General features: G+C 39.4%; 1 protein-coding gene across 1 annotated transcript in view; it reads left to right on the top strand.

Moving 5' to 3' along the window:
- The window catches only part of LOC122815019 (mucin-2-like), a 197210-nt gene that overhangs the window by 28184 nt on the left and 152874 nt on the right, over positions 1–16152 (top strand). Inside the window, exon 4 of the mRNA XM_044087271.1 lies at positions 5619–7430. Within this exon, the coding sequence (XP_043943206.1) occupies positions 5619–7430 (1812 nt within the window). The remainder of the gene's footprint in view (positions 1–5618; positions 7431–16152) is intronic.

Genomic DNA, 16152 nt, shown 5'->3' with positions numbered 1-16152 from the left:
CTTTATAAGTTAAGCAGAGAACACCTCTAAGTAGGCGATATGAGACAGAGAATAGTTGGAGTTTTTTAGTCTGTCCATATAAGACAAGTGTTAAAGGCCTAGGATCCTCTTTGTGGGATACTTTTGTGGCCTCTCCAGTTGTTGCAGGTGTCTAGTGAGGTACATGCCAAATGGGGCATAGTACTCGATGACTGGCCTAATGAGGGAAGAGTAGAGGAAAACAATGACCTCTTTCTTCCTGGATACAAAACCCTTAGTAATGAGATGTACCACATAGAAGGACTATGTGACCACAGTGGCAGTGTGTTGGTCAAAAGAGTGGTTGTTGTCAACCTGTGTTCCCAGATTTCTTATAACGCCTTCTGTGTTCAGTGGACTACCATCGATTTGGTAGCACATGGGAACTGGGTTTTTCCTAAAGGGGATGATGACACATTTTATGGCATTGAGCTTATGGCCATGGTTCTGACACAAGTCGTTGGTCACAGTGAGGCCTTCCTGTAGGATGTCAACATCACTTGGGGAGTTAATAATGGCTCCAAACTTGCAATCGTCTGCGAACTTTGTCAGCCAGAGTCCCTTTGTGTTGGACTGTACTTCTGAAAAGTAGATACCAAACAGGAGAGGACCCAGGACCGATCCCCTGTGGGACTCCACTCGTGACTGGTCAGCAGTCTGACTGGGGGTCATCTACTTTCACACTGTGGTTCTATCTGTGAGCTAGTTTGCAACCCGTGTAGTGATATAGGTGTTGATGCCTAACTTAGTGAGTTTGTCTATGAGTCCTGAGTGGGGAATGGTATCAAAGACCTTGGCCAGATCAAGGTAGGCTGTATGAACCACCTTGCCTTCATCCATAGCTCTGGTGACTGACTCAAAGAAGTCAACCAATTTGAGCAGGCATGATCTACTCTTCACAAAACCAAACTGTGTGAGATCCAGAGTTTGGAGATTCCATATATCCTTGTTTATTAGGTCCATGATGATGCATTCCATAGCTTTGCATATCAGACTTTGTCAGGCTAATGGGACGATAGTTCCCAGGTTCTGTAGTCACTCCTTTGTGGCGAGGGATGACTATAGCAGTGCACCATTCGGTAGGGACAAATCCTGAGGTGAGGCTGTGATTGAACAGGGCACACAGGTGAGGTGTCAGTTCACTCTGTAGTTCATGTAGAACACAGCCAGGATATGGTCAGGTCCCATAGAAGCTGTATTCCTGGCCTTGGACAATGCTGTTTTAACCTGTGCTGCAGTAATACTGGTTGCCTGGCAATCTACTGGTATTGTGATTGGTCCTTTGGGGGGGGGAGGGGAAGAGTTGGCCCTGAATCTGTCGGCCAGTATATTGGCAATATCTGCTGGCTTGGTATAGGAGGTACCATAGTGCAGTAGCTCAGAGCAAATCTGGGTATTGCCATGGAGGTTCTTTACATAACTATAGATGGCCTTGTGGTTGTCTTTACTATCTGCTGCAATTCTGTTTTCATAGCTAGCTTTAGACAATTTGATGAGAGATCTCAACTTTTTGTTGAGGCTGATAAGGGAGTTTTTCCAGTCATGGGACCTCACCTTATTCTGCATCAGTTTCCTTCTTCTGCTGTAGAGTTTGTTTATGGCAGGGGACCACCAGATTGGCTTCCTTTTTTGGAGGAGAGCATTTTGGTTCTATTGTGTATGACGAGATCCATGCATTTGTGTACATGTTCGTACAGTGCATTGGTGTATGATTTGGCGGTCATGCAACCATTCTCCATTTGCATGGGTGCTGTGAAGTTAGCCACCTCTGTTCTTTGGAGTCCAAAGTTAGCTTTGAAGAAGTTTTTCATGGTGGTTACCTTTGTGGGGGGGTGTGGATTTCCAAAGTGATTAGTTTGTGATTAGACCTAACCAGGGAGGAGTTGACTATTGGTGTAGAGCAATGATCACCCATGTTAGTAATGACCAGTTCAAGGATGTTGCTACCTCTAGAGGGGGTAAGAATGAGCTGGTCCAAGGCATTGGAATTAATGAATTCCAGGAAACGTTGGGTAAGTGTATTGGTACATGAGTAGTTTTCCCAGTTAATGGAGGGGTAGTTGAGGTCTCCCAGTATGAGTGTGTTAGGTTGGACCCTAATACTCTCCAGGGTGCTTAGGAACGTGGAGTGAGTGTCTATGGACATGGTTGTGGACCTATAGCAGGCTACAACCTGGATCACTGTATTAGCCAATATTAGCTGCACCCGAAATATCTCTGATGCATTATGTTGTGCTAACAGTTTGGAGGTGTGTGCATCCTTTATGAATATGGAAACACCACCACCTTTGGAGCTTCGGTCCAAGTTCTGGGGCCGAAAGGTGTGGAATGTGTTATAGCCTGCTAGTGCAGGGGTGCCATCTGCTGCCTTGAGCCAGGTCTCTGTTACAGCACAAATGTCAATGTTCTCCATTTTAAGGAGTGCTTCAAGCGAGTGCATTTTGAGATTTAGACTTCTGGCATTGAGCAGCATGACCCTCAGATTGCATTTGTTTGTAGCTGTTACAGTGATAATTTGGTCTTTGGAACACTGCCTAAAAAAGTCACTATATGGGTGGCAAGAGCCTTGGCCAGTTTCCAGAAGCACAGGAGTGACAGATGCAGGCCATCTCTGGCGAAGCATCGAGGTCTGTCAATCATGTCATCCCAGGCAGGCAGATACTGGATCCCCTAAGAATGACACCAAAAACTTAGCCAGTTGTTGAAATCAATCATTTTCTGCTTGTACTGTGGTATAATTCTGGGCAATGGTAGGATGCTGCTCAGGGCTAGGGTCGTACCCACCTGGGCTACATAATCAGAGAACTTCTCCATGTCTCTTTTCATGTAGTCCAGGGAGGTATGTCTTAGGTCATTCACACCCACATGTGCAATGACAGAGTCATATTTGTACTTGTTGAGAGACCTGAGTGCATGTGTTATATGACAGATCCTGGCACCTGACAGGCAGCTGACTGTTACTTTCTCCTTATTTAACCTAGTGAGTGGGACATCAGTGTGCCTCACTATTGAGTCACCTATGACTAGTGTGCTGGGCATGCTGTTTTGCCTTAGGGGCTTTGGTTGAGTGGCACACTGTTTAGGAGAGTTATGTGTCTCATGATTAGTGTTGTGTTGTGGTGGTTGAGTGTGTTTCTGCCTTGGAAGTTTCTGCTGTTTGGTTAGATTTTTATTGAGATCCTCCGCGATGGTAGGCATGTAGTTTGTGTTATTATGTGAAGGCAGTGCTGGTGTGTGTTCTGGAGAGCTATGTGTTCCATGTGGTGTGGTGCAAGCGTTGACCTTCTCCTCTTGACCAGCTATTCCTGTCTTGGCTGGAGAGTGCGTGGTTTCCAGTTTGGATATATAAGTGCATCTCTCGCAAGTCTGAGTGTTGGGAGGTAAGAGGAGAGGGTTGTTGGTGTACATGAGGCAGTTGCTACATTGCCTCAGGATACCCAAGTTCACCAGGTTAACAGGAGAAAACACGGAGAACTGACCTCTAGACATGCCTGGAGGGGTGGGCATTAATAATTAGTACTGGAGCTTTTTCCTTGTAGAATATTTAGTGCTGATAGCACTTTTCTGTGCTACAATAATTGCTACAAGAAGTCTGGTATGGTAAAGTGCTAGACTAATAAGCTAGTAAAACTGCAGGAGAAGAGAAAACAAGCAGATCTAAGGGAAAAATTGAAGAGCAGACTTTGGCACCTCTCAGAAGCTTACAAACAGTCTTGGATACAGCAAATCTCTATCTGGACTAGACTAGTTACAGGAAAGGCGGGAGTTAAGTGCAATGTGGACTTTAAAACCAGAAAGTTGAAAGAGATGGAAAAATTCTCAAACAACCAATAAACTACACATTCTGGGCCAGAAACAAATCCTCTTGTGGTAGATAGGCTACCTAGTGCTTACCACTCCCACTGATAAGCTAGAAGGCTTCCCTCCAACACAGAAAGGCTTGGGGGGCTTGAATCAAGAAAGGTGAGCACAGTGTTTCAAAATGCGGCTTTCATGTTTCAACATTGTAAAATAAAGGTAAACAAAAAAAATGTTTTTTTCTGAGTAATGGTAACCAAAGACTTGATAAAAACAATTAACAGGGTGTAGAGGCATAGCAGGAGCCATATAATTTCCAAAGCAAATTAAGAGCCTACACTGATAAACTGCTGTAGTAGTGAATATACGTTTGTGTGTGTGTGTGTGTGTGTGTGTGTGTGTGTGTGTGTGTGTGTGTGTGTGTGTGTGTGTGTGTGTGTGTGTGTGTGTGGAGAGACAATCAGTTCATTGTTTATTTATAAGAATGTAACCTGTTATCTATGAAACAATGTTTTAGACAATCACAGTAAAATCAAAACTATATTATTCAATGTAATATTGGGGGGGGGATAACTACTGAATCATTTATTGGGGAAAGCCAACTATGAAGCAGGAAAGTAAATCTGAAATAAGTAGCACCATTATAATGGAGGGCTACAACTGTTAAGAATTTATTTGCACTGTCTAAAAGCTCTGTTTTTGTATTTTTCCTTGCCATCATACTTATGAGAATACTTTTTCATGTTTCCAAGAGAAATGGGAAAGACAGATAACACTGATTCAGGCATAGTTAAATTAATATAGGTATAATTATAAACATTGCTATAGGTAGAGCTAAATGGATTACCCTGATTTGTTGAAGGTCTTTTAAATGGATCTCATCTTATCAAATCCATTTAGTAAAGGCATATATTTATTCATGCATATATTTTATAATGTGTAAAGTATTTGTTAAATTGCTCTAATAGTGCAGGTACAGATATGGGATTATCTCCTGCATGATTATGGAGTATAGCTGCATGTTTATGCTGTGTTATGTGGAGTGCTGGAGGTTCATGCGTTTGTATGGGAGATGTTTCACTATGCTTCAGGTGGTGTCTGTGGATTTAATTATGGAAAACTGTGGGTAAGGAAGTTTTCCTTTATCTTCACTGTTGTACAAGAATTGGGTTAGAAGAACCAAACCCAGGTGCTATATACAAATCCAAAATTCCAAATAGACTCAATACATGGCAAACAGCTTCCACGCACAAAGTCCCTTTTAATTCTGTTGAAAAACTTGGTAAAACACTCAAAAAATGGCACAAAATAAAAGCTAAATGGTTGAGCGCTTTTCTCTGTTGATTTGAGATCTTCAGAACCGTTAGCTACTAACACAGTAAGAAATAGGCTTTCAAAAATACACACCTCTGCAAAATAACCAGTCAAAACTAATATTCAAATAATATTATACTATATCTATATCTACATAAATATATATACATAAATAAATATATATATATATATATATATATATATATATATATATATATATATATATATATATATGCGTGTGTGTGTATATAATTTTTCTTATTTTTGTGGTATTTTTTAAAGTGTTTTACCAAGTTTTTCAACTGTACTGAGTTTATTTAAGAATTGAGTTAGGGTATTTGAAGTTGTGGGTGTCAGTGTGGGATATGCATATCCCACCACACAAATTTTCCCCTTCTTTTTTGATAGAACAGCAGTTGATGTATTTGTTTTTTTTTTCCACTATAACATTGATGTCAATAACATATGCAATCTTGTTTTGGTTCAAGGCTCATTTTCAACATTAGCAATATCATCTGCACCATTAATTGTAATAATACTAACTACAGCATTAATCATTACAGAAACAGTGCCCACAACAACACCAACAATAACTACAGAAACAAAAGTTACATCATCATTGACTACAGGGTTTTCTATATCAGAAAAAAGTAAATTCACAACTAGTACAGAAACAACAACATCAGCAACAACTTTTACAGAAATAACAAGCACAAAAGCTACAACACCAGCTACCGCAACTAAATCTACAACCACTACAGAAACGACCACAGCAACAACACCAACTACAGTTACTGAAACAAGCACAGAAGCTACAACTACCACAACTGAATCTACAACCACTACAGAAACAACTACAACACCAACTACCACAACTGTATTTACTACCACTACAGAAACAACTACAGCACCAACTACCACAACTGAATCTACAACCACTACAGAAACAACTACAACACCAAGTACCACAACTGTATTTACTACCACTACAGAAACAACTACAGCACCAACTACCACAACTGATTCTACAACCACTACAGAAACTACAACACCAACTACCACAACTGTATTTACTACCACTACAGAAACAACTACAGCACCAACTACCACAACTGAATCTACAACCACTACAGAAACAACTACAGCACCAAGTACCACAACTGTATTTACTACCACTACAGAAACAACTACAGCACCAACTACCACAACTGAATCTACAACCACTACAGAAACAACTACAACTCCAACTACCACAACTGAATTTTCTACCACTACAGAAACAACTACAACACCAACTACAACAACTGAATCTACTACCACTACAGAAACAACTACAGCACCAACTACCACAACTGAATCTACAACCACTACAGAAACAGCTACAACACCAACTACCACAACTAAATCTACAACCACTACAGAAACAACCACAGCAACAACACCAACTACAGTTACTGAAACAAGCACAGAAGCTACAACTACCACAACTGAATCTACAACCACTACAGGAACAACTACAACACCAACTACCACAACTGTATTTACTACCACTACAGAAACAACTACAGCACCAACTACCACAACTGAATATACAACCACTACAGAAACAACTACAGCACCAAGTACCACAACTGTATTTACTACCACTACAGAAACAACTACAGCACCAACTACCACAACTGAATCTACAGCCAGTACAGAAACTACAACACCAACTACCACAACTGAATTTACTACCACTACAGAAACAACTACAACACCAACTACAACAACTGAATCTACTACCACTACAGAAACAACTACAGCACCAACTACCACAACTGAATCTACAACCACTACAGAAACAACTACAGCACCAAGTACCACAACTGTATTTACTACCACTACAGAAACAACTACAGCACCAACTACCACAACTGAATCTACAGCCACTACAGAAACAACTACAACACCAACTACCACAACTGAATTTACTACCACTACAGAAACAACCACAACACCAACTACAACAACTGAATCTACTACCACTACAGAAACAACTACAACACCAACTACAACAACTGAATCTACTACCACTACAGAAACAACTACAACACCAACTACAACAACTGAATCTACAGCCACTACGGAAATAACAACTAGCACAAAAACTACTACACCAAGTACCACAACTGAATCTACAACCACTACAAAAACAACTAAAACAAAAACACCAATTACAGTTACTGAAACAACAAGTACAGAAACTACAGCACCAACTACCACAACTGAAATTATGACCACTTCAAAAAAAACGCCAGGTAAGAACATATTAAAACAAATTAAATGTGTCTCGCATCTCGAGTAGTCTTTGCATTTTGTTTCCTAGAGATGGATATTTTACGGTTCTTATAGCAACACATTTGATTGTTTACTTTTTTTGTGGTATGAATATAGATACCCCTGCAAATAAATACTGATATAAAGTTATATATTTGATGATTTGGTTCTGCAATCTGCAAAGGGTTTAGAAGAAAAGAAGTCTAAGGAAAATTTTACTTATGTGTCAAGGTATTTATTTTTATTTGAAATATACATTCACAGCTGTTAGCACTAGCTACATTAAAGTGGAATAGATTCCATATAGAGATGTGAGTGTGTGTGTTGTCTATGTAAATATATATATATATATATATATATATATATATATATATATATATATATATATATATCCATATAGAGGGAGAGAGAGAGAGAGAGAGAGAGAGATAGATGGGTCCTAGTCTTTACATCAAAAGTACATTAAATCTAAACTTACTACAGCGAACTCACTTTTGCGAAAGTGCATTTTAGTGAAAGTGTACTTTCGCAAAAAAAAAGTAAAAAAAAAAAGACAAGATGCAGTTTTCCTGTAGATTTAATTGTACGTCAACATGTACTGTTGATTGTGCAACTAAGCAAACAGTTGCTTAGATTGTGGTACAGTGTGGGATAAGGGAATATTTCCTTTTCCCCACTGTAGTGCGATCTCGGAGTGAGAATATTAAAGTAGGGGGGTGTGGGGAGCACAGACCCCCACATGGGGGGTGTAGAGTGGCTTGCCCCCCTGCATAAATGTGAGTAGTGTTTTATTTTTGTAGGTTTTTTTTTTGTCATTTTGTTTTTTTTTCCGTGAAAGTGAGTTCGCTGTAGTATGTTTTGATTTAACGCACTTTCAATGTAGCAACATAGATCCATATATATATATATATATATATATATATATATATATATATATATATATATATATATAGATATAGATATACATATACATACAGATTCCATTCAGCAGCTCGAGTCTTCCGAAAGTCAAACTTCATATGGTGAAGACCATAAGCTCAAATTTCTAAAACCTCAGACTGGAGAAAAACAAAAATCTACATTTTTCTACATTTTTACAGGGGGGAGCCACCCTGCACCCCCCCATGTTGGGTGGCTGCACTCCGTACACCCCCTGGTTATTATATTTACTAACTTTGAGATCACACTACAGTGTGGAAAAGGGTAAAGCCCCTGATCCTCGATGAAACACTTTTAACTGATAGCATCAATGAGAAAGGAGAAACTTCCTAAACTACTGCACACTGGTCTCGGACAACGATCCCATTATGCCTGCACCCAAGTAATAACAATTTTTGGGGTATAAAACTCAAAACCTTGAACAAAAAATAAATACATAAATAAATAATAAATAAATAAAAGTCACAAACTGATTTGTGACTTTACTGAACGGGCTCAATAAAACTTTTGTTTTTGCTCTTTCTTCCTCAAAACAAACAAAAAAAGACTTCCGACAAAAATTCTAGCCTACACATTGGTAAATACCTCAAAAGATAAGTTAATTGTCTTTTTTGTTATGAATAAATGACTACATCTAATCAGAGTAGCTAGAGTTGGACCTAGTATAGAAAACGTTGGACTGAAGAGGCCAAGAAAATATTTAATTGCATATGATGCCTGTTAGTCTGCAGAGAAAAACGTCAAAGCTTTAAAGTTTTTGTAGGTAAATGATAGCTCTGCTGTGACCATTTGTTGTACCTCAGACCACTCATCTTTTATTTCAGATCCCTCTGGTGTAGCATCTTTAGCCACTATGGACCTGGGGTTAGTCATGTCCTCTGTAGCTATTGGAGTCCCCTTAGTGGGCATGGTAGAGACACTCTAAGTTGGTCCTAATAGAAGGAACAGGGAAGGCTTCCCTCTTGTGTCAGAATGTTGTGCCCAGCCCTGGGGAAACATATGTTGCTATTAGTAAATGGTTGACCCCATTCTTCCTGTCAAAAAAAAAAAAAAACAAAAAAAAAAAAAACAAACATGTATCTATTCCTCCTAAAATGTATTTGGGTAGGAGTAGTTTACTGGGACTAGCTTAGGGTTTAAATCAGGCTATTGATCATTTTTGCAAAGTAGTTTCTGATAAAAGAAAAAAAGGATTCTTTTTTCCTGAAGATATTCAAGATTCTGAATCTAAACAAGAAGATGCAGGGATGAATTCAAGGTTTTGTCTTCAGATTTCTTTTGTCCTCAGATTTCTAATTCATACTCAGATGAAAGCTCAGTTTCTGACTCTCATTGTGGAGGTATCTCTTTCTCTGAGACTGTTGCTGACTGTTTTCATTGTGAGAACAATGAGGTTTCTCAGTCACTCAGAAAGTACTATGAGTTGTTATAGAAGGATTTTCCAGAACCTGCACCCATTCCTCCTGTGCTGTCTGCTTTAGAGGATACGTGTTTTAATGCCTTCAGTTTTCTTTATAGTCAGCCAGCTGTCCCTAAAAACATAGATAGAATGTATGAAGTTCCTCAGTCTTTACATTTTTATACACTATTCTAGTACCTGACCAGCAGCTGTAGCCTTAGTTGATTGCACTAAGCACTTAGCACTTATTTAATTCCAGTCCTACCCTTTGTAATAAGCATGGGAAAAGTATTGATAGGCATGAGGAAAAGTGTTGTTTACTTCCCCAACTTTGATTTTCAGAATTTTGAATTGTCAGGATCATATGCTAAAGTTTTTTCTGACAAATTGTGAAAGTATGAGGAATGTTTTATCTACACTTTCTTCTTGTGAAGAAAAATGTCCTTTAAATAACTTCTATTGCACAGGTCACTACTCATTATTTTCAGTGTACATACAGCTCTGTTGACACTTGTTCCAGGGCTATAACCACTGGGACTGTTTTAAGGAGGTCTGTTTGAATGCATCCTTAGAACCTCTCAGATGATATAAAAATGAGATTTTAAATTCCACCCTGGATAGAGATTTTGTGTATTGCACCTATGTTGCAAGGGTGATCAAAAAGTGTGGTGAAAGGGGCAATCTGCTCCAAGGAATCTCTAAGAATTTTCAGCTCTTCTTTTCCAGAAGGGATTTTCTTTCTCCTCCTCCAATTTTGGCAAAAAAAAAAAAACTGGAATAAACAGCTTTAACAAAATTCAGGTGAACAGACATTTAAGAAGCAATGACAAGGGGGGGGGGGGTTCAAAAAGAAGTCTCAAACATCCCAAAACCAAGGACATGCAACAATTCTGAATGACTATTCAAGAGATCTTATGACCTTCCCACCCACCCTGGCCCCTTCTCTCTTCCAGAAAGTCTAAATCAACATTTTTCTCTTTAGCAACAGATTGTTTCATTGAAATGGGTTCAAAAAATCATTCTTCAAGGCTACAGATTGCAGTGCAAGGAAATTCTTCCTTTCCAGGGGGTCATTCTTCATCCTGCAGATCAGACTCTTTGTTTCTACCTGTTTCTTCATCACACGATGTCCTGAGGAGTGAAAGAACCAGTCCCTCCTTTCTAGGTGAGGAAGGGAGTTTGTTCAATGATACTTCTAGTGCCAAAGAAAGAAAATGCATGGTTACCAGTTCTGGATCTTTCTTTCCTAAACATGTTTGTGATAGTGCTTAAATTCAAAATGTTGTCACTTCACAACCTGTTAACTCTGTGATGTTCCCATGCCAGGCCAATAATCAAGGGAGCCTGAATCCTCACCACTGACAATGGAAAGGGATATGCACTTGGAATACAAATAGATACACTCAGTATTTTCAGATACAGGCTTCTTTGCATAAAGCACAATTTCCCCTAAGAGCACACAGGGCACACACTCAGCCCGGGGCCTGGTTGTCTTTATCTGCCTCTCCCCAGGTTCCCAGTAAGGCTCCACACTGGCACTGTGAAGCCAGTGCTTTGTGTCCCTGCCCCAAGTATCTGACACACACACACACACACACACACACACACACACACACACACACACACACACACACACACACACACACACACACACACACACACCTGGGAGGGGCTGACTCAGATTACCAGTCCTATCAATTTTGCCCAGATTATAAAGTAGATTTACTGCCACCAGTCAGTCACTATAAGGCTCTTAAAATGGTATCCAATTATGCTGAGTGAAGTTAATATTGCTACAAATGGTAATGTCCAAACAGCAAGGATTTCGGGAATGGCCAGAGTTATCACCAAATAAATATGTGCAAATATACTCTCAAAGCTTAAATATTTTCTAAAATGGACCAGCCACAATGAAAAGTTTAAATATATTTAATAATAAACAATAAATGGACAAGAAAATACTAAATATATAAAAACTGTCTTTCGGCTTTTCCCGGTTAGGGGTTGCCACAGCAGAACTCTGGTCCGCTAATGATTGGCAGTGAATTTTTACAGTGTTGAGTTGCCAGCCCAGTGCCCAACCTTCAAAGAAGGCACACCCACACACGCACAAACCTACCTGCATGTCTTTAAATTCACTCAACCTTACAGTAAACCACAGAGTTCAAATCACAGGAAATATTGAAAATAACATGGATGGACAAACTCATACAAATAAAGAAAAAGAATCTCTAAACTAAGCTTCACTATATTCCTGACTGAATCTAGGAGAATTACTATTCCCTAATAACTTACCTGATATAGAAAGGCACAATGAAATATGTGAGCAGTCTTTCTAGTCAGGTTCCACAAAACAGAATACTCAATGCTCAGTGATTACTCTCTGTAAAATATAATACCCAAGAAGACTTGCAGAATGAACTCATCTGGTCAACTGCTCTGGATTCTCACAGTATCCTCCTTTGAAGCTAAGACAGAAATTTTGCACAGATGGCTACAATACATATCTAAATGATTTGCAGTGCCTAGGGCTTCCCCTCATTTTACTGAGCTAATGAACAAAGGTTTATTCCAGACCCACTGTCTCCAGTCCTATTCAGCCTTGTGGTTTAACAGCTAATTTACATTTCTCTTATTTTTCTTAAAGGAAAACTGCACCCACAGATTCAAAAACATGTTTATTTCATCACGGTTTAGTGTTTTCTATATTTTATCACCACTCTGGAACTATTTACAGGATTTTAAATATTTTTATACATAATTTCTGAGTTTGACCACATGGAGTCTGGCATCTTTTACATGCATACACTGCTGTCTTTTAGTCAGTTAGTTTTAAGTAACATTTCATGCCATTCAATGACTACTTAAAACACAAACAGTGCAAATGCCACAGAACAGACTTTCAAAGTGCTTTTACTGCTGCTTCTTTTTAGAATAGATAAACTGCAGTGTTTTGTGAAGCCTGAATTGTACTAGTTTGACTCATCTCCCACCCCACTTCACACCTAACTTCCCTAGCTGTCAAAGTTCTAAGGGTAATTTGAGATGTTACCACCTGTGATTGACAGCCCACAGCAGGAGACTTGACTCGTGCCATTTCCTTATTCTAGCCTTTCCTTTCTGTATGGTTAGGGGAAGGACCAGGCAGCTGTGACATTACAGCATGGGTGGGTTTTTAGGAAGGTCATGGAGATGTCAGTTTGGGGAAGTAATTGGCCAGAAAACTACCTGTATTCATTGGTGTTGATGACATCAATGAAATGGAGACTGCAGCAAGCTTTACCAGGGCAGGACAAAAGTTTTTTGAAAGTGAAACCACCACAGTACAATAATGTACTGTTCTAGTGGAGAGAAACAGTTGATTTAACATATTTTAAATGCTGTATTGTTGTTTATTCATAGCAGGGACAGTAAATAGGGAGAAAAAAGACAGAGAAGTTGAGCATTTAATACTAGAATCCTATTGTTATCCTTTAAAGTAAGCTGGCTAGTTAACCTCTGCTGTCCCAGTATCCTCTATTAAAACATATATGTTTAATTCAGTTAGAATAATACATGTACATTTCTTTTCATTCCAGCAGGTTGCACTATTGATACATTTTAACACAACCAGACCTCACAAATACATTTTCAGCACAAGTATATGTATACATCAATTTGATATACAAATGGCATATAATTATTTACAAAATTCCAGCTAACTGTGCTGGCACAAGTCATACATCCAATGTCCTACTTCTTCAGGCATGGCTGGCAGTACCTCCTATCATCACAACCTCTTCTTTGTCTTTCAGGTTTTCTGGTAACACTGCACTTGATGCTTATCATCACATCCCTACTTATCCAGACTTCAGATGTTTCATAAAGTTTGGTGTGTCTGGATCACATTATGGTTCTCTGCCTTACCCCGTGGACTATCCACTGCACCAAGAGTGTTTATGAAGTGTATAGCTCTGATTATAGCTCATTGCAGGCTACAGGGAATCCACATTTTTCCATATTTAGACAACTTGCTTATCTTTGCAGAGTCTTTTTCAATGTGTCAGCAAACTCTCTCTCTCTCTCTCTCTCTGTCTTGGGTAAGAGATCTCTTGCACTAACTGGAATTTCCTGAGAATATTCAAAAGTCTTTTGTGACTCTTTTGCACAAGGTTGTGCTCCTGGAATGTCAACTTGACACCTCAGTTCAAACAGCTGTTATTTAAAAAAAAAATGGATCTTTATTTAGCTCTATTTCTAAAGTTTTTCAATCATACTTCAACCAATGCAAGAGAATACTTCAGGAATTTGAATATTATAGCATCTATGATTCTCATGAAACCCTTGTCAGGACTCCACATGATAAAGATACAGTGTTACCTGAAATCTCTTTGGTCAGAGCATCAACACCCATTACATTTTCATATTCCAGTGCTGGGGTTTTTCAGAAGAGAATTCTTTGGGTGGGGACAATGGATATTCTTAAATCCCTCCCTGCTCCAAATGCATCAATCACCACAGATGCTTTAAACTTTGCTTGGGGGGGGGGGGGGTGAAAATGCAACGGCTTGTGAGACATCAAGGAGAGATGCAAGCACATATATATCAAGCAGCTGTTTGCCCTGATCAAGGTACTCAGCTCTCTGAATCGTCTTTGATCCCTGGGATTTCTTTAAGTGGTTACAGACAATATCACAGTCATATAGTGCATCAACAAGCAAGGGGGAACCAGGTTGTAACAAATAAGGGGGGACCAGGTTGTACCCCCTTTACGGACTAGCCAAGTTAGCTTGGGATATAGCTTCAGAGCACATTCTCACTCTTATTGGAATCCTGTATTCAGTCAGAGCAAACCTGTGTGGCAGACAAGACAAGAAGACCCTTACAAGTGGAAATGAAAACAAAATCAAGGGGTCTTCCAAGATTCGATCCATATGTGGAGACTTCATCAAGTACATCTCTGGCAGAATTTTGTTCCAGGGTGCCATAAAAAGGCCTGGAAGACAGATTCCTTTTCTTTTCTTTGGAAAGGAATGTTTCTGTATGCCTTTTAACCCTTTCCACTAATATCCAGGGCACTTCTGAAGATTCAGAAGGAATCCACTTAGAGCATTGTGGTAACTCCCTCCTGGCCCAGGCAAATGCAAAGCTCCCTTTTTGGAAATAGCCAGAGACAATTACCACATGCTTCCTCAGAGAGCGGATTTACTCATGCAAGCCTACACTGGTGGATTGCAGGATACTCTCCTGAACACTGATTACATTAATCATTATGAGGTTGGGAAGGGTCACCACTGGAGAGTGTAAAGAGTGAGAAGATGATGCTCAGCTTTCTGGTACACATTTGTGAAGAGAGCAGAGAGGTACTTCTGGACAATGAGAGCTAATTAAACATTATGGAAACTGGGATCGAATATATATATATATATATATATATATATATATATATATATATATGTGTGTGTGTGTGTGTGTGTGTGTGTGTGTATGCATAAAGACACACACGCGCGCGTGCGCACACACACACACACACACACACACACACACACACACACACACACACACACACACACACACACACACACACACACACACACACAAATATTTATGCACATATACATTCAGAATACCTCCAGACTACTATCTAGATAAGTGACTTACTCATACACAGCAGGCAAATGGAGGCTGGGAGAATGAAATCCTGGATTACATGAAGCCACTTGTTAACAGCTCACATCCTTAAGACTCCTCACTATCATACTGAATGTATACATAGTTTACTCACACAAGACCAGGGGTGTTTGATACACCTGACATGAATCATCTTCAGTTGACTGCCTGGATGATGGGGTCTTAATTCCTTTTAGGCCCCAGTTTTCTGAAGTTGTGCAGTAAGTAATGAGTAAAGAAAGCCTATTATTACAGAATTGTATATTAACAAATGGAAAAGGTTTTCTAGTTGGTACCAACAACATAACCAGCTCCCTTTCAAGGCAGGTTGTTCTTTGGTTTTAAAATATTTGTGAGTCATTATTCTGTTTATCTGCCATTCCAAAGTGTCTGCCAATGGATCCTCCTCTTTCAATGCAATCTCATACCAAAATGTACTTGAAAGGGGTTTTGCATAAGAGGAGTCCTGGAATACCAGTGACCCCACCTTCGTACCTTAATTTTGTGTACGAAAAGTTAACACTTGCTCCATTTGAATCAGCTAATCTGTCTGACTAGAGGTTCTTAACATGGAAAACAGTTTTACTGATTCTTCTGAACTCTACATCTGAGTTGCAAGCACTTATGGTTAGCCAACCATATGTGTGTGTGTGTCTAATGCTGATATTCAGAAGACTGAACATTTGAAATGCTGAGGCTCCAAGCTGAGCGGAACA

Source organism: Protopterus annectens, chromosome 11.part0, assembly GCF_019279795.1.
Source record: "Protopterus annectens isolate FY-2018-M chromosome 11.part0, PAN1.0, whole genome shotgun sequence".
Taxonomy (NCBI): domain Eukaryota; kingdom Metazoa; phylum Chordata; order Ceratodontiformes; family Protopteridae; genus Protopterus; species Protopterus annectens.
This window is presented reverse-complemented; position numbering and strand designations above follow the sequence as displayed.